This window comes from Mesoplodon densirostris, chromosome 2 (genome assembly GCF_025265405.1).
Source record: "Mesoplodon densirostris isolate mMesDen1 chromosome 2, mMesDen1 primary haplotype, whole genome shotgun sequence".
Lineage (NCBI taxonomy): Eukaryota > Metazoa > Chordata > Mammalia > Artiodactyla > Ziphiidae > Mesoplodon > Mesoplodon densirostris.
Genome location: NC_082662.1, coordinates 127855377 through 127880794, shown reverse-complemented (window position 1 = coordinate 127880794; position 25418 = coordinate 127855377). Strand labels below are relative to the sequence as shown.

General features: G+C 36.6%; 1 protein-coding gene across 4 annotated transcripts in view; it reads right to left on the bottom strand.

Moving 5' to 3' along the window:
- AKT3 (AKT serine/threonine kinase 3) overlaps positions 1-25418 on the bottom strand; it is a 406674-nt gene that overhangs the window by 199902 nt on the left and 181354 nt on the right. For all 4 annotated transcript variants that reach the window (XM_060090902.1, XM_060090903.1, XM_060090905.1 and 1 more), the window contains one exon: positions 21369-21480. In XM_060090902.1, the coding sequence (XP_059946885.1) occupies positions 21369-21480 (112 nt within the window). The remainder of the gene's footprint in view (positions 1-21368; positions 21481-25418) is intronic.

Sequence of the window (25418 nt, the reverse complement as noted above, 5' to 3'; positions counted from 1 at the left end):
AGATGTTTGTGTTTTTTACAGCTTTTTCCCTCTGATTTCTAATCTTATAGCATTGTGGTCAAAAAAGATACTTGATACGATTTCAATTTTCTTACATTTTCCGAGGCTTGATTTGTGACACAAGATGTGATCTATCTTGGAGAATGTTTCTTGTGTGCTTAAGAAAGTGTATTCTACTGCTTTCGGGTGGAATGTCCTATAAATATCAATTAAATCTATGTGGTCTATTGTGTTATTTAAAGCTGCTGTTTCTTTATTTATTTTCTGTCTGGATGATCTGTCCATTGGTGTACATAGGGTGTTAGAGTCCACCACTTATTATCATGTTACTGTTGATTTCCCCTTTTATGGCTGTTAGCATTTGCCTTATGTACTGAGGTACTCTTACGTTGGGTGCATAAATATTTATAATTATTATGTTTTCTTCTTGGATTGATCCCTTGATCATTATGTAGTGTCCTTCTTTGTCTCTTGTAACAAGTCTTTATTTTAAAGTCTATTTTATCTGGTACGAGTATTGCTGCTCCAGCTTTCTTTTGATTTCCATTTGCATGGAATAGCTTTTTCCATCTCCTCACTTTCAGTCTGTATGTATCCCTAGGTCTGAAGCGGATCTCTTGAAAATAGCATATATGGGTCCTGTTTTTGTATCCATTCAGCCAGTCTGTATCTTTTCGTTGCAGCATTAAATCCATTTACATTCAAGGTGATTACTGATATGTATGTTCCTATTACCATTTTCTTAATTGTTTGGGGATTGTTTTTGTGGGTCTTTTTCTTCTCTTGTGTTGCCCACCTAGAGAAGTTCCTTTAGCATTTGTTGTAAAGCTGGTTCGGTGGTGCTGAATTCTCTTAGCTTTTGTTTGTCTGTAAAGCTTTTGATTTCTCTGTCGAATCTGAATGAGATCCTTGCTGGGTAGAGTAATCTTGGTTGTACGTTTTTCCCTTTCATCACTTTAAATATATCCTGCCACTGCCTTCTGACCTGCAGAGTTTCTGCTGAAAAATCAGCTAATAACCTTATAGAGATTCCCTTGTATTTTATTTGTTGCTTTTCCCTTGTTGTTTTTAATTTTCTTTTCTTTTAATTTAAATGTTGTTAGTTTGATTAATATGTGTCTTGGTGTGTTTCTCCTAAGGTTTATCCTACATGGGACTCTCTGTGCTTCCTGGACTTGGGTGGCTATTTCTTTTCCCACGTTAGGGAAGTTTTCAATTATAATTTCTTCAGATATTTTCTCAGACTCTTTCTCTTTCTATTCTTCTTCTGGGACCCCTATAATTTGTTATGCTGTTGCATTTAATATTGTCCCAGAGGTCTCTGAGACTGTCTTCAGTTCTTTTCATTCTTTATTCTGCTCCTCAGTGGTTATTTCCATCATTCTATCTTCCAGCTCATTTATCCATTCTTCTGTCTCAGTTATTCTGCTATTGCTTCCTTCTAGTGTATTTTTCATTTCAGTTATTGTGTTCTTATTTACTGTTTGTTTGGTTTTTAGTTCTACAAAGTCTTTGTGAACCATCTCTTGAATTTTCTTGATCTGTGCCTCCATTCTATTTCTGTGACTTTGGATCATCTTTACTATCATTACTCTGTATTCTTTTTCAGGTAGGTTGCCTATTTCCTCTTCTTTAATTTGGTCTTGTAGGTTTTTACCTTGCTCCTCCATCTGTGACATGTTTTTGTCATCTCTTTGTTCTTGATGGGTGGGGCTGTGTTCCTGTCTTACTGGCTGTTTGGCTTGCGGCGTCCAGCACTGGAGTTTGCAGGCAGTTGGGTAGAGCTGGGTGTTGGTGCTGAGATGAGGACCTCCAGGAGGCCTCACTCCGATTAAGATTCCCTGGGGTCTGAGCTTCTCTGTTAGTCCAGCTGTTTGGACTCAGCGCTCCCACCACAGGAGCTCAGGCCCAACCTCTGCCCTGGGAGCCAAGATACCACAATCCATGCATCACAGCAGTCATTTCCAGAGAAGCTTTGGGATTAGTGGAATATCTGACATGGACTGAAGTGTTATTTAATTAATTTATTTACTTATATCAATTTTAACAGCTTTATTGGAATATAGTTCATATATCACACAAAGTACTCCTTTAATGTGAACAAGTCAGTGATATCTAGTATGTTCACAAAATTGTGCAACCAATACCATAACTTAAGCACATTTAAGAATATTTTAATCACCCCAACGAGAAACCCTAACCTTAGGCATCTACCAGTGTACTTTCTGTCTGTCTGCCTGTTCTGAGCATTTCACATAAATGGAATCATACAATATATTGTTCTTTATGACTGGCTTCTTGTGATTTAACAAAATGTTTCTGAGGCTCATCCATGATGTACTTCATTTCTTATTATTTTTGAATAACATTACATTTTTAAAATGTACCATATTTACTTATCCAGTTGTCAGTTCATGGATATTTTTATTGTTTGTACTTTTTGGCAATTATGAATAATGCTACTATGAACATCATATACAAGTTTTTTTGAGTATACATAAGTTTTTATTTCTTTGCGGTATATACCTAGGAGAGGAATTGCTGGGTAATATGGTAACTCTATATTTAACTTTTGAGGACCTGCCATATTGTTTTCCAAAGCAGCTGTACCATTTTACACTCCACCCAGCACTGTATGAGGTTTCCAATTCCTCCACACTTGCTATTATCTGCCTGTTTTATTGTAGCTATCCCAGTGCGTGTGAAGTAGTATCTCAGTGTGACTTTGATTTTTGTTTTCCTGAAGCTAATGATGTTGAGCACCTTCTCATGTGCTCATGGGCTATTTGTATATCTTCTTTGGAGAAATTTCTATTCAAATCCATTGCCCATTTTTTAATTGTGTGATTTGTCTTTTGTATTGAGTTGTAAGACTTCTCTGTATATTCTGGATACAAGTCCCTTATAACATATATGATTTGCAAACATTTTCTCCCATACTATGGGTTGTCTTTTCACTTTCTTGATAGTGTCTTTTAAAGGATATAAGTTTTAATTTTGATGATTCCAAATTACCTATTTTTGTTTCTTCTCTTGCTTGTGTAGCATACCTAGGAAATCACTGCCTAATCCAAGATTATTAACATTACATCTGTGTTTTCTTCTGAGGAAATCATTGCCTAATCCAAGATTACTGACATTTACATCTATGTTTTCTTCTGAGTGTTTTATAGTTTTGGCTCTTACATTTAGGTTTTTTTTTTTTTTGTGGTACACGGGCCTCCCACCGCTGCGGAGCACAGGCTCCGGACGCGCAGGCCCAGCGGCCATGGCTCACGGGCCCAGCCACTCCGCGGCACGCGGGATCCTCCCAGACCATGGCACGAACCCGCCTCCCCTGCATCGGCAGGCGGACTCTCAACCACCGCGCCACCAGGGAAGCACACATTTAGGTTTTTGATCAATTTTTAGTTAATTGCTGTATACAGTGTGAGGTATAGGTCTAAATTCATTCTTTTGCATGTGAACATCCAGTTATCCCAAGACCATTTGTTGAAACATTATTCTTTGCCATTGAATGGCCTTGGCACACCTGACAGTAATCAACTGACCACAGAGATATGGGTTTGTTTTTGGACTCTCCATTCTATTCCATTATCTGTCTATATACTATCCTTATGTCAGTATAATACTGTCTTGATTATAGTAGCTTTGCAGTGGGTTTTGAAATTGTGAAGTATAAGTACTTGAACTTTGTTCTTCTTTTTCAAGACTGTTCCATCCATTCCAGGACCATTTTATTTGTTACTGTTAGAATTCTAGGGTCAGATTGTTAATTTCTGGGGGGAAGAGCAGTTCAAATTTTGATAGGGATTTTATTGAATCAGTAGGTATACTAGGAGACTATTGCCATCTTAACACTAACTCTTCCAATCCGTGAATGTGAGGTGCCTTTCCACTTATTTAGATCTTCTTTAATTTCACTCAAAAATGTTTTGTGTAGTTTTCAGTGTCCAAGTCTTGTATGTCATTTGTTAAATTTATTCCTAAGTATATTATCCTTTTGATGCTATTGTAAATGGAACTGTTTTCTTAATTTCATTTTTGAATTATTCATTGTTAAGTATATAGAAATACAATTGATTTTTGCATATGATCTTGTATTGTAACCTTGTTGAGTCCCTGTATTAGGTCTAATAGTTTTGTGCAGGGGGCGGGGGTTCTTTAGGATTTTCTATACGCAGGATTATGTCATCTGCAAATAGAAACGTTTCACTTCTTTTCCAATGTAGATTCATTTTATTTCTTTCCCTTGCCTAATAGCCCTGTCCAGAACCTCCAGAACAATGTAGAATAGAATTGGTGAGAGATGACATTGTTGCATTGTTCCTGATTTTAGGGGGAAGCATTTCTGTCTTTCACCATTAAGTATGGTGTTAGCTGTGGGTTTTTCATAGATGTCTTATATCTTGTTGAAGTTGTTTCTTTCCATTTCTAGTTTGAGTGTTTTATCATGAAAGGATGTTAAATTTTGCCCAATGCTTTTTATGCAGCTACTGAGATGATAATGTGGTTTTTGTCCTTTATTCTATTGATGTGGTATATTTAACTTAATTGAGTCTTAATATTAAATCAATGTTGCATTTCTGTAATAAAACCCACTTGCTCATGCTGTTTAAAAAAAAAAGGCTTGGCTGTTGGGGGCAGGGCTAGAAAGGGGCAGGGCCTAGGCTTAGGCAGGCAGAAGAGGCCCTGGGGGGATGGTGGTGGGGTGGGGCCTAGGCCCCCAGAAGGGCCTCGGGGTGACCCCACCCCAGCCCCTCCCCTCCCCCAGCTGTCCCTCAGGGGCACCAGTCCCTTCTTGCCTCTACTTTTCCTCCCTCCCTCCCATGCCCCCAGGCCTCACATGGCCAGAGGGGGCCTTGGAGGGCAGAGGATCAGGTGCTGGACCTCACCAGGCTCCCTGGGCCTGAGTGGGTGTGGGAAATGCTGGCTGTGTTCCCTTCTGATCCTCCGATCCCGAGAAGGTCTCCCTCTATTCCCGCTGATTTCCTCGGCCCCTCCCGAGGGTGGGAACCCCTCCCCTCCCCCAGCCGCCCCTCAGGGGCACCAGTCCCCATCTAGCCTCTACTTTTCCTCCCCCTCCCTCCCACACCCCCAGGACCCATGCAGCCAGAGGGGCCCTCAGAGGGCAGAAGATCAAGCCCTGGACCTCAGCAGACTCCCTAGGCCCAAGTGGGCAGGGGAAACACTGGCTATGTTGTTCCCTTCCAATCCTTTGATCCCTTGAGAGTCTTTCCCTGTCCCTGTTGATCCTCTATCTGTGAGTGGGCCCCTCCAGGCTTGGGAACTCTTCCCCTCCCCCAGCCACCACACAGGGGCACCAGTTCTGTCTGGCCTCCACTTCTCCTCCCCACTCCCTTCCTCAACGTCCTACTCAATCGCTCGGGAGTTCCTCCTGTCCTCTCAGGTGTGTGAGCTCCCCCACCAGTGCCTGGTAGGTGCCCTAGTTGTGAGGAGATGAGAACTCTACGTCCTCCTACTCTGCCATATTGAACCCGCCTGTATCTGTGGTTTTGCATCCTCAGATTCAACCAACTAAGCATTGTGTAGCACTGGAGTATGTATTTATTGAAAAAAAATCCACATATAAGTGGAATAGTGCAGTTCGAACCCACATTGTTCAAAGATCAGCTGTAATTTGTAATGGCTCTTTTTTTTTTTTTTTTTTTTTTGTGGTACACAGGCCTCTCACTGTTGTGGCCTCTCCCGTTGTGGAGCACAGGCTCTGGACGCACAGGCTCAGCGGCCATGGCTCACGGGCCCAGCCGCTCCACGGCATGTGGGATCTTCCTGGACTGGGGCACAAACCCATGTCCCCTGCATCGGCAGGCAGACTCTCAACCACTGCACCACCAGGGAAGCCCTGTAATGGCTCTTTTGAATTTTGTTTTTGACTCAGTGATTACTAAGACATATGTTATTCAATTTCCAAACACCTGCAGCTTTTCTGGTTTTCTTATTCACTTGATTTCTAATCAATCATTTTATAATCCAGGATTATAAACCAGGATACACTTAATCACGGTGAATTAACCACATGTATTTGAAAACCGTTTATTCTCCCAATTTTGGGTATAGTAGCCTGTAAATATCAATTACATCATGGTGGTAGTATAATTCTATGTCTTTGTTGACTTTTTGTCTAGTTGCTCTTATTGAGAAAAATTTTTTAATTTCCAAATATGATTGTGGGATTGTCTGTTCTTCTCTTTTTAATCATTACTGTATGCATACATATTAATAATTGTATATCATCCAGATCAATCAACCCTTTTATCATAGCTGTCTTACTAGTTTCTAGCAATATTTTATTTTGAAATCTCATATAATACAGCAAATCTTTTTATGCTTAATGAATGCATGATACAACCTAGCTCTCTTTACACACACACACACACACACACACACACACACATATATATTTTTATTGTTGCGGTACGCGGGCCTCTCACTGTTGTGGCCTCTCCCGTTGTGGAGCACAGGTTCCGGATGCGCAGGCTCAGTGGCCATGTCTCACAGGCCCAGCCGCTCTGTGACATGTGGGATCTTCCTGGACCAGGGCACAAACCCGTGTCCCCTGCATCAGCAGGCGGACTCTCAACCACTGCGCCACCAGAGAAGCCCTCTCTTTATATTTAAAGTACATCTCTTACAGAGAGTATTTAAGTAAACCTTGCATTTTCATCAATTCTGAAATTCTCTGCCTTTTAACTGCAGTGTTAAATACATTAATACTTAATACAATTATTTATATGGTTGCACAAGAGTCCACTGTTTTATTTTTTTCTGCTTGTTTCCTCTTCTTATTTTCCTCTTTGCTTTCTGGTTTTGTTTGATTATTTTATACTTTTTTCAGGATTCCAGTTTAGTTTTCCTTCAGGGTTTTCAGCCATCTTATTCTGCATTGTTTTAAAATATACTCTTAACTTACACAGAGTTCACTTATATAATGTAAAACAGATTAATTAATGTTTTATAATTCTATTTCTCTTCATATTATCTTGGTGATCATCATACCCTTCCTCTCCTTTTAGAAGTTATCCTTGAAATTATAACATTCATCCCTGACTTAGCAAAGTCTAATATATCAATACTTCTAACTCTTCCCAGAAAACGTGGTGAGGTCTCTAGAAATGAACTCCATTTTCCTGTTGACCTCAATTGATGCTATTATTTCAGATTTGTTTTATTCTTTATATAATCAAACCACAAAATATATTATTATTGTTCATAAGATTAATACTCATTTGGCTTTATCAACTTATTTACTATTTTAACTGTTTTTCATTTATTCTTACATCTTTGCTCCCATTTGGAATGATTTTTATTCTGTCTGAAGAAGGATTTCCTTTACAGTAGGCCTGCTGGTAACAAACTGTATCAGTAATCTTCTCTCTGCTCTGCACTTTAAAATTCCTTTAAAAATATAAGTATGCATTGTGAACTGAATACCTCAGTAAAGCTAATTAGCATTCATTACAACACATAGGTACCTTTATTTTTTTCTTTGCATCCACCCTATCTGGCCACCACCTGTTTGTTCTCCATATCTATGTGTTTCTGTTTTGTTTTTAGATTCCACATATAACTGAAATCATATGGTATTTGTCTCTGTCTGCTTTATTCACTTAGTATAATACTCTTTTAGGTTCATCCATGTTGTCATGGCAAGATTTCATTCTTTTTTCCATTGTATATGCATACCACATCTTCTTTATCCATTCATCTATTGATGGACACTAAGGTTGCTTCCATAGCTTGGCTACTTTAAATAACACTGCAATGAACACAAGGGTGCATACATCTTTTCAAATTAGTGTTTTCATTTTCTTCAGAAAAATAACCAGAAGTAAACTTGCTAGATTGGATGGTAGTACTATTTTTAATTTTTGAGGACCCTCCATACTGTTTTCCATAGTGGCTGCACCAATTTACATTCCTGCCAACAGTGTACAAGGGTTCCCTTTTCCCCACATCCTCATCAGCACTTGTTATTTCTTATATTTCTGATAATTTCCATTCTAACAGATGTGAGGTGATATCTCATTGTGGTTTTGATTTCCATTTTCCTGGTAGTTAGTGATTTTGAGCATCTTTTCATGGGTCTGCTGGCCATCTGTATGTCTTCCTTGGAAAAATGTCTATTCAGATCCTATGCTTATTTTTTATTCAGATTGTTTTCCTAATATTGAACTGTGTGAGAGTTCTTTATGTGTTTTGAATATTAACCCTTTACTGGATATATCATTTGCAAATATTTTGTCCCATTTAGTAAGTTGCCTTTTTGGTTTGTTAATGGTTCTCTTCACTGTGTAGAAGCTTTTGTTTGATATATTCTCATTTGTTTATTTCTGCTTTTGTTTTTCTTGCTTGAGAAGACCTATCAAAAAAAATATTGCTAAGACTGATGTCAAAGAGCATATTGAGGGCTTCCCTGGTGGCACAGTGGTTGGGAGTCCACCTGTCAATGCAGGGGACATGGGTTTGAGCCCTGGTCCAGGAGGATCCCACATGCCATGGAGCAACGAGGTCTGTGCGCCACAGCTGCTGAGCCTGCGCTCTGGAGCCCACGAGCCACAGCTGCTGGGCCCGCGTGCCACAACTACTGAGGCCCGTGTGCCTGGAGCCCAAGCTCTGCAATGGGAGAGGCCGCCACAGTGAGAGGCCTGCGCACCGCAATGAAGAGTAGCCCCTGCTTGCCTCAGCTGGAGGAAGCCCGCGTGCAGTAACGAAGACCCAATGCAGCCAAAAATAAATAAGTAAATAAATTAATTAATTTTAAAAAAAGAGCATACTGACTATGTTTTCTTTTAGGAGTTTTGTGCTTTCAGGTCTCACATTTAAGTCTTGAATTCATTTTGAGATTATTTTGTATATAGTTTAAGAAAGTAGTTCAGTTTCATTCTTTTGCATGAAGCAGCCAGTTTTCCCAACACCATTTATTTAAGTATTTCTTCCTCTTCAATTTTTTTAGAATAGCTTAACAAGGATAGATATTAGCTCTTCTTTAAATGTTTGGTAGAATTCACCTGAAAAGCTGTCTGGCCTGAACTTTTGTTTGTTGGAAGGTTTTGGTTTTTTTTAACTGATTCAATTTCAATTACTGGTAACTGGTCTGTTCATATACTTATTTCTTCCTCATTCAGTCTTGGGAGATTGTACATTTCTAGTAATTTATCCATTACTTCTAGGTTGTCCATTTTACTAGTGTATAATTGTTCACAGTATTGTTTTATGATCCTTTCTCATTACTGTGGTTTTGGTTGTAATGTCTCCTCTTTCATTTCAGATTTTATTTATTTTGGCCCTTTTCTCTTTTTCTTCAAGAGTCTGTCTAAAGGATTTTCAATTTTGTTTACTTTTTCAAAGAACCAGCTTTTAGTCTCATTGACATTTTCTATTATTTTTTCAGTCACTATTTTATTCATTTCTACTCTGGTCTTTATTATTTATTTCTCTCTACTAACTCAGGGTTTTGTTTATTCTTTATTATTCTATTCCTAGTTTTCTTAGGTGAAAGGTTAGGGTGCTTACTTGAGGTTTTTCTTGTTTCCTGAGGTAGGCATGTATTAGTACAAGCTTCCCTCTTAGAGCTGCTTTTGCTGTAACCCACTGATTTTGAATCGTTGTGTTTCCATTTTCATTTGTCTCAAAGTATTATTTTATTTCCTCTATGATTTCTTTAGTGACCCACTGATTGTTTAGTAACATATTGTTTAGCTGCCATGTGTCCATGTAGGTGATTTCTAGTCTCATACCTTCATAGTCGGAAAAGATGCTTGATATAATTTCAATCCTTAAATTTGTTGAGACTTGTTTTGTGGCCTAGCATGTGATATATCCTGGAGAGTCTTTCATGTGCACTTGAAAAGAATGTGTATTCTGCTGGGTTTAGATGGACTATCTTCTCTCTCTCTCTCTGTATACGTGTGTGTGTATGTGTGTGTATGTATATTATCTGGTCTAATGTGAAATTTAAGGCCAATATTGCCTTACTGATTTTTCTGTTTGGATGATCTGTCCATTGATGTAAGTGGGATGTTAAAAGTCCCCTATTATTGTGTTATTGTCAATATCTCCCTTTAATATTTGCTTTATGTATTTAGGTGCTCCTATGTTGGGTGCATATATATTTACAATTTTTATATGTTCTTCTTGATCCCTTTATCATCATGTATATCCTTCTTTGTCTCTTGCTACAGTCTTTGCTTTAAACTCTATATATTGGCATTTTGTATTTACTGGCATTTTATTTATTGCTTTCTGGTTATTTTTGTGGTTATTTTTTGTTCCTTTCTTCTTCTTTTGTTCTCTTCCCTTATGACATGATGACTAGCTTTAGTATCATATTTGCATTATATTAACTTTGTATGTCATCATTTTAAGTTGATGATCACTTAACTTCAAACACATTCTAACAATCCACCCCCACACACACATTTAATGTTTTAGACATATTTTACATCATTTTGTTTTGTGTGTCCCTTAACTACTTATTGTAACTATAAATGATTTTACTACTTTTGTCTTTTAACCTTTTTACTAGCTTTAAAAGTGATTGATGTAACCATCATTATTATATATTTACCTGGTTACCAATGAGATGTTTCCTTTATTAATTTTCATATTTTCTAGGTGTGGTCTTTTATTTCCCACTCAGGGAAGTCCCTTTAACATTTCTTGTATAACTGGTTTGGTGCTGCTGAACTCTTCTAGATTTTGTCTATAAAACTATTTCTCTCTCCTTCAAATCTGAATGACAGCATTGCTAGGTAGAGCATTCTTGATTGTAGGATTTTTTCCTTTCATCACTTTAAATATATCATGACACTCCCTTCAGGCCTGCAAAAGTTTCTACTGAAAAATCAGCTCATAGTCTTAAGGACATTCCCCTGTACATAACTACTTGCTTTTCCTTTGCTACTTTCAAGATTCTCTTTCTTTAAATTTTGCCATTTTAATTACAGTATGTATTGGTATGAATGTCTTTAGGTTCATTTTATTTTGGCCTCTATGTCTCCCGGACCAGATGTCTGTTTCCTTTTCCAAGTTAAAGAAGTTTTTAGCTATTATTTATTCAAATAAGTTCTCTCCTCTTTCTCTCTCTCTTCTCCTTCTGGGACCTCTTATAATGCGAATGTTAGTATGCCTGATGTTGTCCCCAGGTCTCTTAAACTAAGTTTATTTTTTTTAATTCCTTTTTCTTTTTTCAGTTCATCTTGTGTGATTTCCACTACTCTCTGTCTTCCAGTTTACTGATCTTTCCGTCTATCATCTAATCTACTATTGATTCCTTCTAGTGTATTTTTTATTTCAGCTATTGTATTCTTCAGCTTTCTTTGGTTCTTCTTTACATTTTCTAACTCTTTGTTAAACTTCTCACTGGGTTCATCCATTCTTCTCCTGAGTATGTTGAGCATCTTTATGATCATTACCTTGAACTCTTTATCCAGTAAATTGCTTTCCTCTACTTCACTTAGTTCTTCTGGGGTTTTATCTTGTTCCTTCGTTTGGAACATATTTCTCTGTTACCTCACTTTGCATAATTCTCTGTTTTTATTTCTATGTATTAGGTAGGTTGGTTACATTTCTCAGTTTAGAGAAATGGCCTTATGTAGGAATCATCATATGGGGATTAGCAGCACACCTCCCTCTGGTCACCAGAGCTATATGGTGCCTCCATGTGGGCTGTATGGTCCCTTCTCTTGTGGCAGGGCTGACCACCATAGGCACAGTGGTAGGGGGTGTTGACCCCCGAGTTGGTTGGATAACAGGCCCTGACATGTGGAGGCTGCCAGACTACTAGTGGGTGGGGCTGGGTCCCAGTACAGCTGGCTTTATGGCCCAGGAGATGCTGAGGCTAGTTCTTATCTGCTGGTGGTCAAGGCCAGGTTCTGGGGTCACCAGATGCAGGGCCCAGGGTATTTGGGTGCTACCCGGTTGGTAGGATAGCTAGGTCATGTCCCAAGCCAGCTGCTTGTGGGTTCTCGGAGGTCCCAGTGATGGTGCTGGTCTGCTAGTAGGTTGACTGTGGTGCCTGAGGGCTCCCAAGGCTGATCCAGACCCACTGGTGTGTGGGGCCCTGGGGCTGGTGGGCAGAGCCAGGACCTGTTGGGTTCCATGCTGGTGCTTCCTGGCTGATGGGTGGGCAAGCTACCAGTGCTGATAATCTAGAGGGAAAACTTCAAAATGCTGCTTACCACCACCAGTGTCCTTTTGGTAGAAGGAGCTCTCCAAAATGGCTGCTGCCAGCATCTATATCCCTAGGGGGAGTCATAGTTGCCTTCTGCCTCTCTGGGAGGCTCAAGATCATCAAGCAAGTGGATCTGACTCAGGCTCTCTTCAAATTACTGCCTCTGTGGCCTCTGCACTGGGAGATTTTACATGAGCCCTTTAAGAGCAAGTCTGTTTCCTATAGTTCTCCAGCTCTCCCATATGTGAGTCTTGCTCACTTTCAAAGCCAGACATTCTGGGTGCTCCTCTTCCTGATGCAGGATCCCTGTGCTGGGGAGCCTGATGTAAGGCTTGGACTTCTCACCCTTTGAGGAGAACCTCTGAAACTGTCCCCACTCCTCCTACCCATTTTTATATCTTTAGTTTTGAAAAATCTCTCCTGCTAGGCTTCAGGTTGTTCTCATCTCTAAACAGTTGCAATTCTGATGTGCCTGTGGGAGGAGTACAGCTCCACGTCTCCCTTCTCCACCATGTTGGCCATACCTCTTAAATTATTATCAATATTTGACTGAAATTATTAAAATATTCAACTGAAATATTTTCATTTTACTTTTACTTCTGGAAAATATTTTAGGTCATTAGCACTTATTTTCTTTCAGCACTTTAACTCCAACTATCATTCCATTCTATACATTCCATGTCAGTGGTTTCTGTTGATCTCTTATCTCTTGATCTGATTGTTGCTCCTCTGAAGGCAAAGTATCTTTTATCTCTACGTGCTTTGATGATTTTCCTACTTTCTTCTGTTTTCAAAAGTCTAATGAAACTAGGTGGGTTTTCCTTCATTTTTTCTCCATAAGATTTATAGGACCTCTTGAATAAGTGATTTGACATCTTTTTAGACATTTTAGAAAGTTTTCAGCCATTATCTCTTCAAATACTTTCTGCCCCATTCTTTCACGCTTATTTTTTGAGACTCCAATTGTGTGTTATGTAAGACCATCTCACTGCATTCCATTTACCTTACATTCTGCTCTTATTTATCTTTATTTTCTATCCTTCTATCTTTTTATTTTTCAACTGGATATTTTAGAACCATATCTTTGAGTTAACTAACTTTCCCTAATGCTAGGCGAAATTTATTACTAAAATCTCCCACTAACACTAAGAACTTTAAATATCTTATTTTTCAATTTTATAATTCTCATTTTATTCATTATTTTATAATTTCTAGCTCTATGCTGAATTTCTCAGCCTTAACTTTTATTTCCTTGAACATACTAATACATATTTATTTTAATCTGCCTGATAACTCCATTATCTGGAGCCCTTATGAATCTGACTCTGTTGTCTATTTTGTTTTTGTGTTTTTGGCCACACTGTCTTGAATATTTGTATACTTGTTTTTTTTAATGAGTATTGAACAATGTACACGAAAAAGGAAATAGTTTGAGGCCTAATAAGATATAATATTCTTTTAGAGATTTGCTTTTAGCAGGCTTGTAGGAGACTCACAAAAGGGGATTATGTTAACCATATTTAAGGAATGAAATAATTTCATGCTAAACTTCAATCCTTAAAAGGTAAGTTTATACCCAGTTTACATTTTATTATAGGGTATAGTCCTTTAGAGTGCCAACCTAAAATACAGTCGTTTACCATGTCTCCTTTTGGAAGGCCCTGGATTCCAAAATTTGATTCACAGATCTGACAGTTACTCCAAATCTTAACATCTCAGACATGTCTTCTAGAATTGGCAGATACCCCTAGAGAAAGAGTGAGCTCACTTTTCTGGGTTTCTTTCTTCCAGAGTGTTTTGGCCCATAATTCTTCACATCCTTATTGGCTCTTGGATGTCACCTCCCCCCAACCCTTTTTGTGAAAATTCTGTCCAGCTTTTCTAGTAAGTTCTTAGGTGGATTACTAACCTAAATTACCTAATTCACCATAAGTGAACAACACAGAGGTGTGTGTGTGTGTATGTATGCATATGTGTGTGTGTGTGTATGCAAAAGAATATTGGGCCCAAGTATCTCACTAACTGAAAGAAGGTATCCAATTTTCTAATTCTTATGTAATGTTGGAAAATGCAGTCAATTTAGAAAACAGAACACAGACTCCTATGAAAACGTATTCATCTTAATGTATATACCACTTATACAAAAACTAAACAATTTTCATAAGCTAATCATTTATCTGAAAACAAGTATTTAATTAAAATATCTAATATATGAGTGCTGCTAAAGCTCAAATAAGGCATGGAGTAGGGAGAACTTACAGTGATAGGGGAAGCCTATTGGTATTGTGAATAAGTATCACAAGGTGTCACAGGTAAAATATAACAAGTATGTTTTGAGTACAGTGGTGTCTAAGAAAAACAATGGAAAGTTTGGGATGGGGATCAAGAGAAAGGTGATTTATAAATGGAAATGTACAATGAGTTGGTACAGGAAGAGAATGTGAGGAACAGACAGACAAAGGAAGGTATTCCTATCACAGGGGAAAAAAAAAGCCAGAAAGAGCTCCAGGTGATGTGAGAACCCACTATTAGTATTTGGTAAACTATAGGTAAATAAATACAGCTATAACACAAGGGGCATGTATGTGTGAACATGCAATTGTGGGTGTGAGTGTAGTGGGGCATGGTGGTGACAAAGTGATCAGTTATAAGAAAAGGAAATGACTTGTTTCATAAAGTCAATGTTCCTGATGACATAATAAAGTATATATAAAAAATCATATTTAACAGTGAATATTTTGAAGTACATTTATTAAAATCAGAGAAAAAAGTATATCTGCTGTCATGAGAATTATTAAATATTGCTTAGAAACACAGAGAAATAATAGATAATATGATCAGAAAGGAAGAGACAAAACTGGTGTTACCTGAAGATGCTATGTCAACAAAAGAATAAATGTTTTGAGTTACATAATAAACAAAAACCAACAGCTTTGGTTCTAGACACAATAAATAAGAAAAAATAATGACAAACATCCTAATCACAAAAGCAATAAAAATATGAAATAGCTACAAATAAGCTTGCTGTTTCAAATAGAGAAAAAACTCTACCAAAGTATTTAAGTAAATATAAACAGCATGTACTCTACTGTAATGCTAATTATTATAAATGTATCAATGTTTTCCAAATTAATTTATAAGTTTAAGGCAGTTCATTTAAAATATTAATAAAGGGCTTCCCTGGTGGCACAGTGGTTGAGAGTCCGCCTGCCGATGCAGGGGACACGGGTTCGTGCCCCGGTCCAGGAAGATCCCACATGCCACGGAATGGCTAGGCCTGTGGGCCATGGCAACTGAGCCTGCACGTCTGGAGCCTGTGCTCTGCAATGGGAGAGGCCACAACAGAGAGAGGCCCACATACCACAAAAATAAATAAATAAATAAATAAAATAAAATACTAATAAAGATTTTCTTTAGACCTTAAAAAAATAACCTGAAGAATGCACTGGAGACATCAGAAAAATGACAGAGTAGGAGGCCCTAGATCCTCCTTCCCCCCAAAGAGACACTGACTCAATAACAATACATAGATTAATTTCCTTTGTGAGAAATCCAAAAATCAGTTAAGAGGCTCCTGTATCCCAAGTAAGCAGCCTCTCCCTCAGGGGATAAAGAGAAGAGTTCAGTGTGCATCCAATATTCTGGTTTTTCAGGAACTGCCCGTGGGACTGGTTTCTGTTTCATCTGACTTGGAGCACTGATGGGACCCGGCATAATCTAGAAGCCTAGGTGGTGCTGAGAACAAAACAGAGCTAGGGGACTTGCAGTGGCTCCAGAGAATCGGCAGTACTGGAGACAAGCACTAGAAGGAGCAAGAGATTATGAGCTCCTGAAAAAAGAAACCTGCAAGTCTTTCTAACTGGAGATTTACTTGCACCAATCCAGAGAAGTCACATCCACAGACAATGCTGAAGAGTTCACTAGAATCTGTAGCTGGGCTGACTGGTAAAGGTCATTCCCTGCACAAAGCCAATTTCTAAAGATGGGAGAGGTGGCTGTTTTTACAAGTGTGCAGATCCCAACACAAACTTACAAGACAAATGAAGAAACAGGGAAACATGACCCAATTAAGAGAATTAAATAATTCTCCAGAAACAGACCCTACAGACAAAGAGGTATATCAATTATCTCACAAAGAATTCAAAATAACTGTAGGATAGATGCTCAATGACCTCAGTACAATGATACTTGAACAATATGAGAATATCACCAGAGAGAGAATATATATTTTTAAATTGGAGATTAAGAATACAATAACTGAATTGAAAAATGCAACAGACAGTTTCAACAGCAGTCATGATCAAATAGAAGAAAGAATCAGCAAACTCAAAAACATGTCATTTGAAACTATCCAGGTAAAGGAGCAAAAAGAAAAAAGAATGAAAGGGAGTGAAGAAAGCCTAAGGGACATATGAGGTACCATCAAATGGACCATTAAATGCATTACAGGAGTCCCAGAAGGAGAAGAAAGGGAAAAGCAGGCAGAAAGCTTATTTGGAAAAATAATAGCTGAAAACTTCCCAAATATGGGAAAGGAAAGGGACATCCAGATTCAACTAGGATGAACCAAAAAAAAAGTCTACACTAAGACACATTATAATGAAATTGTCAAAAGTCAAACACAAACAGAGAATCTTTAAAGAAGCAAGAGAAAAGCTACTCATCACCTACAAGGGAGTCTCCGTAAGACTATCAGTGGATTTCTCAGCAGAAACATTGCAGGTCTGAAGACAGTGAAATGATATATTCAAAGTGTTTAAAGGCAAAAACTGCTAACCAAGAATAAATAATTGGCAAAACTTTCTCCTTCAAAAATAAAGGAGAAATAAAGACTTTCCCACCTAAACAAAAGCTGAGGGAGTTCATCACTACTAGACCTGCCTTACAAGAAATGCTGAAGGGAGTCCTTCAAGTTGAAACAAAAGGACACTAGACAGAAACACAAAAAGATATTAAAAATACATAACATTGGAATACTGTAACAATGGTATGTAAGTCACTTAATTCTTGTACAGAAGTTAAAAGACAAAAGTATTTAAAAAATTAAATATAAAAACATGTTAATGGATACTCAATATAAAAAGATGTGATTATGAGACCAAGAACATAAAGTATGAGGATTTAAGTAAAAGAGTAGAGGTCTGTATGCAACTGAAGTTAAGTTATTAACATTTTAAAATAGATTGTTATAACTTTAAGATATTTTATATCAGCTCTAAGGTAACTACAAAGAAAATACCTATAAAAATACACAAGCGAAAATGAGAAAGAAATCAAAGCATGTTAATACAAAAACATCAATGAAACACAAAGATGACAGGAGAGGAAAAGAGGCAACAACAACAACAATGAAAAATGCAACAAGTCAAACAGAAAACAATTTAAAAAATGGCAAATCCCCATCAGTAATTACCTTAAAAAGGTAAATGGATTTAACTCAATAAAAAGATACAGAGTGGCTGAATGAATAAACAAAGATCCCATGATACGTTGTCTAAAGAGACTCAATTTAGATATTAGGACATACGTAGGTTAAAGTACAAGAATGGAAGAAGATATTCAAAAATGATAAACAAAATAGAACAGGGGTAACCATACTTACATCAGACAAAATAGACTTTATATCAAAAACTGTCACAAGAGACAAAGAATGACATTATATAATGATAAGATGGTCAATTCACCAGGGAGATATAACAATTATAAATATGTATGAACTCAACAAGACAGCAATATATGAAACAAACACTAACAAAACTGGAGAAGTGACAGCATTACAATAATAGGAGATTTCAAAACCCCTCTTTTAATAACAGATAGAATATCCAGACATAAGATCAATGTGGAAACAGAACTTGAACAATGCTATATACATCAAAGTGCTCTAACAGACATATATAGAACATTCCACCCAACAGCAGCAAAATAAACATTCTTCTTAAGTGCACACTCTCCAAGATAGATAACATGTTTGGCCATAAAACAAGTCTTAACAAAGTTAAGAAGACTGAAATCATACCAAGTATCTTTTTTGACCACAATGAGATAGAACTAGAAATCAATACCAGAAAGCAAAGTGGAAAATCTGAAAATATGTGCATATTACATACTACTGAACAACTAATGAATTCAAGAAGAAATCAAAAGAGAAATAAAAAAAATCTTGAGACTAATGAAAACAAAAATAAAATATACCAAAACTTATGGGTTGCAGCAAAAGTGGTACTAAGATGGAAGTTTTTTGGCTGTAAATGCCTACATTAAAAAAGAGCAAAGACCTCAAATAAGCAACCTAACTTTATACATACACACTAAGCCTACAGTTAGCAGAAGGAAGAAAATAATAAACATTAGACCAGAAACACACAAAACAGAGAATAGAAATATTCAATGAAAGTAACAGTTGGGTTGTTGAAAAGTTCAACAAAATTGACAAAGCTTTAGCTAAACTAAGAAAAAAAAGGAGAGAAGACTCAAATAAAATCAGAAGTGAAAGAGGAGACATTAAAACTGATACTACAGAAATAAAAAGGGTTATAAGAGATTACTATAAACAAGTAACCTGCTTTTTAAAATGGCCAAAAGACTTGAATAGTTATTTCTTCAAAGAAGATATACAAATGATCACAGTTATATGAAAAGATGCTCAACATCATTAATCAACATGGGAATGCAAGTCAAAACCACATGAGACATCATGTCACACCTGATAGAATGGCCTCTATAAGACTGTGAGAATGTGGAGAAATTGGAACCCTTGTGCACTGCTGATGGGAATATAAAATGGGACAGCCACTATGGAAAACACTATGGAAGCTCCTCAAAAGATTAATTAACACAGGAGTTTGGGATTAACAGGTACAAACTACTATATGTAAAATACATAACCAACAAGGACCTACTGTATAGCACAGGGAACTCAATATTTTACACTCAATATTTCATAATAACCTATAAGAGAAAAGAATCTGAAAAAAATAGATTTATATGTATAACTGAATCACTTTGCTGTATACCTGAAACTAACACAACACTGTAAATCAATTAGACTTCAATTAAAAAAATTTTTAATTAAAAAAATTAAAAATAAAACTACCCTGTGATCCTGCAATCCACTTCCAGGTATTTATCCCAAAGAATTGAAATCAGGATCTTGAAGAGATATTTGTACTCCCCTGTTCAGTGCAGTATTATTCAAAATAGCTAAGTGGTGGAAACAACCTAAATGTTCATTGATGGTTGAATGGATAAAGAAAAAAATATGGTATAAACATACAATGGAACATTATAGTCTTAAAAAAAAAAGAAGGAAATCCTGTCATATGCTACAACATGGACATCATGCTAAGTGAGATGAAACAGTCACGGAAAGACAAATATTGTATGCTTCCACTTATATGAGGTATCTATAAGGTGAGGTAGTCAAACTCATAGACGCAGAAAGTAGAATGGTGGTTGACAGGGGCGGGAGAGGGAAATGGGGAGTTGCTATTCAGTGGTATGGAGGTTCAGCCATGCAAGATGAAAAAGTTATAGAGATCTGCTCTACAGTAATGTGCATATAGTTTATAATGCTATACCATAACTTAAAAATTTGTTATGTAGATTTCATATTATATTTTTTAATCAAAACTTTTCAAGAATGTACTAAAAAAGCTAAGACTATTTTGAAAAACTAGTAATAATTATTAAGATACGGCTTAAGTCCAGCTTTGCCAACATAAATGGCAAAATTAATGTTTCAATGGGATGTTATAAACCCACTAAGAATAATAGTTTCAAAGACTATATACTGACATGGGAAAAGTTCTGTTCATTCAGCCAGTTAACAAATACTATGTCAGACCTTGGACTGCGTGCTAAATATAAAATAATAAGCAAGGAAGATATGATACTTGCTAGTCAAGAATCTTATAGTCAAGTGAGAACGGCAAACAAAGATTACAGTGGAGATATACTTGATACAAAGGATACAAGGAGATAACTAAGTATGTAGCAAGGGAGTCCTACCTCTTCTATAAGAGTCAGAGAATGTTTTGTAGGAAATGTGACATTTTAAGCTCAGATATGAAAGATACATGGTAACTAGCCCAACAATGGTTATGGGTGGAGACATAAGCAAACTGAGGATCCAGCACATAGAAATGGCCAGGGAAGACAAGGGTGCGTAGGGAGGGAGGACATACCAAATTTTATGTATACCAAAGACCTAAATACATCTGCACAGAGTAAGACTGGAAGAATATAAAAGAAAATATTATCAGTCCCTAACTCTGGTTGTAGAATTAGAATTCTGAGTAAATTTTCATTCTTTTCTATTTTTCTTCTTTTCTATATTACCTGAAGTAATTAATCATACGTTACTGTTTACTATTTATTGATGAAAAGAGTATTATTAAAATAATACTTTACTATTTACTACATTTTGGGAAGAGGTTGTTTTTGTTTAGACAAGTCTCTTAGGACCTAGTTTATTCATTTGGAAAATAAGGCTAATAACATTTAACTTCACAAAGTTTCTGATTTGTATCATATATGATAACGTGTAGAAAAGTGATTTTGTGGTTGTTGGACCTAACTCAGTATCAGAGTCACCAGATAAAAGGTATTAAGACAGAATTGGAGAATAGTAGATCAGGAGGATGAAATGTGGGCCTGATGAAGTTGGTGTGCTAGTTACCAACATTTTGCCACCCCCCTCTTTAGTAATGATGATAGTCAATGACTATCAAGCCCGATTTTTTTTCCTCACTGAGCTTAGACCCAATCTCAGAATCCTTCTCAGCATAACACTCCAGGAAGTCACTTGCAAAATGGCACACTACTTGAAACCTTTTGCCGTCACCAGCCTTAGAATTCCAAATATGAACACAATCAATTACATGATTTTTGAAAGGTAGCTTGGTGATTAAAATGTCCTCTTTAATTTACATTTTAACTTTTAAATGTTCTATTTTCTGTTAAAAAGTACATCTTATAGCACTTGTAGAGGTTTTGATTTAGTATTTTTGTAAGCCTGTCATTTATCTGTTATACCAGAAACAGAATAATTAGGGGACTATAGCATTTTACAAGTATATTTACAGATATTTACAAGTGGTCAAGTCAGATACATATACACCTTTTGACTGATTGTCACTTTCTCACAAAATGGAAAAAATGAGTTTCTTACCTTTCCTCTGGAGTGTCTACATGAAATGTTCTCTCTATAACAGTGGTCCACTGGAGACATCTGATAATAAATGTGTTTGGCTTTGGTCGTTCTGTTTTCATTAACTGGCATTCTAGAAATAAAATAAAATGTCTCTTTGAATATACTTATACTTAAACCAAGAAGTAAACAGTTGAGAAGTACAGAGTTCTATTCTAAACAAACCACTGCAACATCACAGATTTCTATGGATCTCCACTCAAGGCTGTTTGTTCATAATGTAAATTCAGTATTCCTTTCCAATCCATCACCCATTCTGGTCACATGCTCTATTAACCAGCCAAATTGGACTATTAAACTTTCCTTAAATACATCTTACTCTTTCCTCTATCTATACCTTTGATCCAGCTAATACTACCATTTGGAATGTTTTCCATTTATTTTACCCCTAACCATATGTAATCCCCAACAGCCAAAAGAATAACTGTCCTTCAAGTCCAGATCAAATTCTACTCCTTCCATGAAGCTTTTTATAACAACCTGGTCCTAGACTGACCATTCCCCAAGCTATATTCTCATAACATTCTCACTACATTCTCCACTCTACATTCTCATTATTTATTATTGTACCCCTCATTTTTCACTTAACATAGAGTATCTTATATTACCATTTATCATTTTTAAGAAGGTATCCTTATCCCTACCTAGATTATAAGCCTTTGACAGTATGCACCCCCTAAAACTCTTAGTAATCTATAGCACCTAGAGCCAGTCAGTCAGAAGTGATAAATTCTGTCAGCAATTATCTATATCTAGGAAGACTTCAAAGAAAAGGAACATAGCATAGTGGCTAAAAGTATGGATTTCAACACTACTGTACCTGGATTCAACTTTTTTCCTACCATTAATGATGCAAGCTTAGACAAGTCAATGAATTTCTCTGGTCTTCAAGTATTAAATGGGAAGCAGTAAGAGTACCTACATCATAAAATTGATGTAGGGATTAATAATACGTAATTGTAATACTTAGCATAGTGTGTGACACACAGTAAGTTTTCAATAAATGTTAGCTGCTATTATTAGGTGTACACCTGAGCTACACTCCAAAGGATATCTGGTATTGGACAACAAGAGAAAATAGGATAGGGCTGTCTGCTGACATTGCAGCAGACAGTGTTGTTGAGGAAATGCACTGCACTCTCTTTAGAGCCTTTTGTCTAGTTGTGGCTTCTGCCAGGCACTCTTCCCCTCACACAACCCCACAGTTAACTCCTCATCTCCTTCAAGTCTTAAATCAATTCTAACCTTCACATTGAAGCCTACCTCAACCATGCCACTCAGTACTGAAATCTGCATCCTCTACCCAGGACTCCCCAACTCCTCTTACCTGCTTTACTGTTTATTTCCCATATCATGTTTCCATCTTTGTACATATGAGATGACTAACTTAATATCTTTCTTATTTACTGTCTGCTTCTTCAACTAGAATATAAGCTCTACTAATATATTGTTAGCACCGAGAACTAACATATAGCACTCAATAAGTATTTTCCAAGCAAGTGAATTCTGACAGTAATAATCCAACAAGAAGGTAATTTTGATGATACAGGAAAGAGGAGAAAAATTTCTGGAGCAACTTCCTTATATGGTCAAAAAGGGATAGGATTCACTGAACAAGTAAAGGGCTGGCTGTAGTCAGGAGTATAGAGAGTTTAGTGATGCAACAGGAGAGAAGATAGGGTAAAGGAGCCCAGAGCTGGTAGAAATTATTTGCTCATTGCTTCTACTTTTTCAATGAATTAGGATGTAAAGCCATCCTTAAAAATAAGGTTGGAAGAGGATGCACTGGGGCTCTGAGAAAAGAGAAAATATAAAATAGCCTTCTAGGAGCAAACAGACTAGGGAAATATCCATGACTGCTAAACAGCATTAAGGGTCTAATGGAATTTAATAATTAAGAATTTAAAGTACCACCAGGGATCATGGTTGTATATTTTTCCCCAGATAACTTCAGTTACATGGGTGCAGATGGGGAATACAAAGGACTGCATTTAAGCAAAGCTATAATTTAACTAAGTAAGTTTGAAAATGCAAGAAAGTGAAGCAGAATTCAGGATGCAAGACAAGGGACTGGTTTAGATAATCAACTAAGGAACTAAAAATGGGTAAGGAGGGAAGTGAGAACCTGGTGGTATGTAAAATAATGAAAAGGTCATAGAATCGACAGATCATAAAATCCATCGTTTCAGTTAAATACTTAACAATGTTACACACTTTCTGAAATATGAATGTTAAAAAAATCAAATATAGTATGCCAATTTATATTTTTTGTTTGAAATACAAAAGTTTTAAAATACCAAAGATATTATACTAATTTACACCAATAAAGAACCACATAATTTCCCCCAACTTACTCTGCCTATAAGGTAGACTCAATCTGATTCTCTTTGAAGCTCATTTTTCCTTCCTGTTTCCTTCTTTATAAAATTCCTATCAAGCTTCCAGCCAATGGTTCACTATACAGTCTTGCAGACGTTTAATTAATGTTAATTTGATGTCCTAGCTAGATGAATTACTTAAAAGTTAGGAATTATGTATACAACTCTTCCTCACAGCACCTACAGCAGTGACAGCACATAAGGTTACATAGTAAATACCTGATGATTGAGTAATTGACCCATTGGTGTTTTTTGTTTCTGTTTTTGTTTTGGCCTTGCCACGTGCCTTGTGGGAACTTAGTTCCCCAATCAGGGATCATCGAACCCGTAGCCCCTGCAGTGGAAGCACAGAGCCCTAACCACTGGACAACCATGGAATTCCTGTCAATTGGCTTTTAATGTAAAGAATGGAGAACAGACACTTAAAAAGAGGGACAGTCCTGACAGAAATACTCGAGAGTGAACCATGGAGTAAAGGGACACAGGAAGAACAGAAAAGGAAAGAAAGAATGCCCACTCTAGGGTTCACCTATTTAAGTTTTACTTAAGTTTTCCATTGTGGTGATGTCAAGATAATTAAGATAATAGACTTTAGAATACCAGATTCAAATCTAGCCTCTATCACACACTATCAGCTATTATTGCCCAAGGCAAAGTACATTAAACCCCAAGATTTTCTCATCTTTAAAAGCACTATGAGAAATTAAACTTTAAAAGAAGCATATTTTCAACACTACACCTAAATGAAGTTTAAATGCTATAATCTAAAGAACTTCTTAATGGTATAAATGTCAAAGCTAGTTAAAATACTATGTATGAGATTCTAAGTGGTTATTAATTACTGCAATTTATGAAAAGGAAAATGAAAGTGATTAATTACCATTCCCAAGCAAACTACCAAAAAGTAACGTTTAGAAAAGAATTAAATATTTGTATTTATGCATATAATTGTTTTGGAATATTAAAATAATAATAAAATGACATAAGTGGTTATTCACAACATGCTTGTTTTGACTAAATATGCTAAGTATTAATGAATCAACAACATATATGAAATGCCAATTATGGGCCAAGCACCAGATTCTGGGCATAGTAAGAAAAATGAGTAAGAAACTCTACAAGCTTACAGCATATACTAAGCTCTATTTTTAATCATTCTGTGTAATTATAAAGTAATATTCTACTAATGGTATAAAGGTTTTAATCAGGTCCTCCTGAAACCTGTAGCTCAACAAAAATGTTACATGTAATTATGGACATGAAGAATAGAAATAAACCTATATGTTTACAGGTTTCAGTATGAAATACTCTGTAAATCAATCCAACTTCTAAATAATACCCATTAGATTGAAACTATAGGAGAAGGGGCTACCAAAAGTCAGTCCACAATATTCAAGTGACAGTCGAGTCAACATCAGAAGAGAATATTCTACCACAATGCCTCAGGGTTTACTGCTGTGCATAAACAGATATAATTAAAGAGCTGAATCCAAACTCAAAACAGTTGAAACTTTAAATTACCATATTAAAATAGCTGAGCCAGTAAACAGAAACACTTTGGGCTCTTTCATGGTAGCCATAACATGGAAACATGAACACATCATACAGTTCTCTCTAAAATGAAGAAAAATAT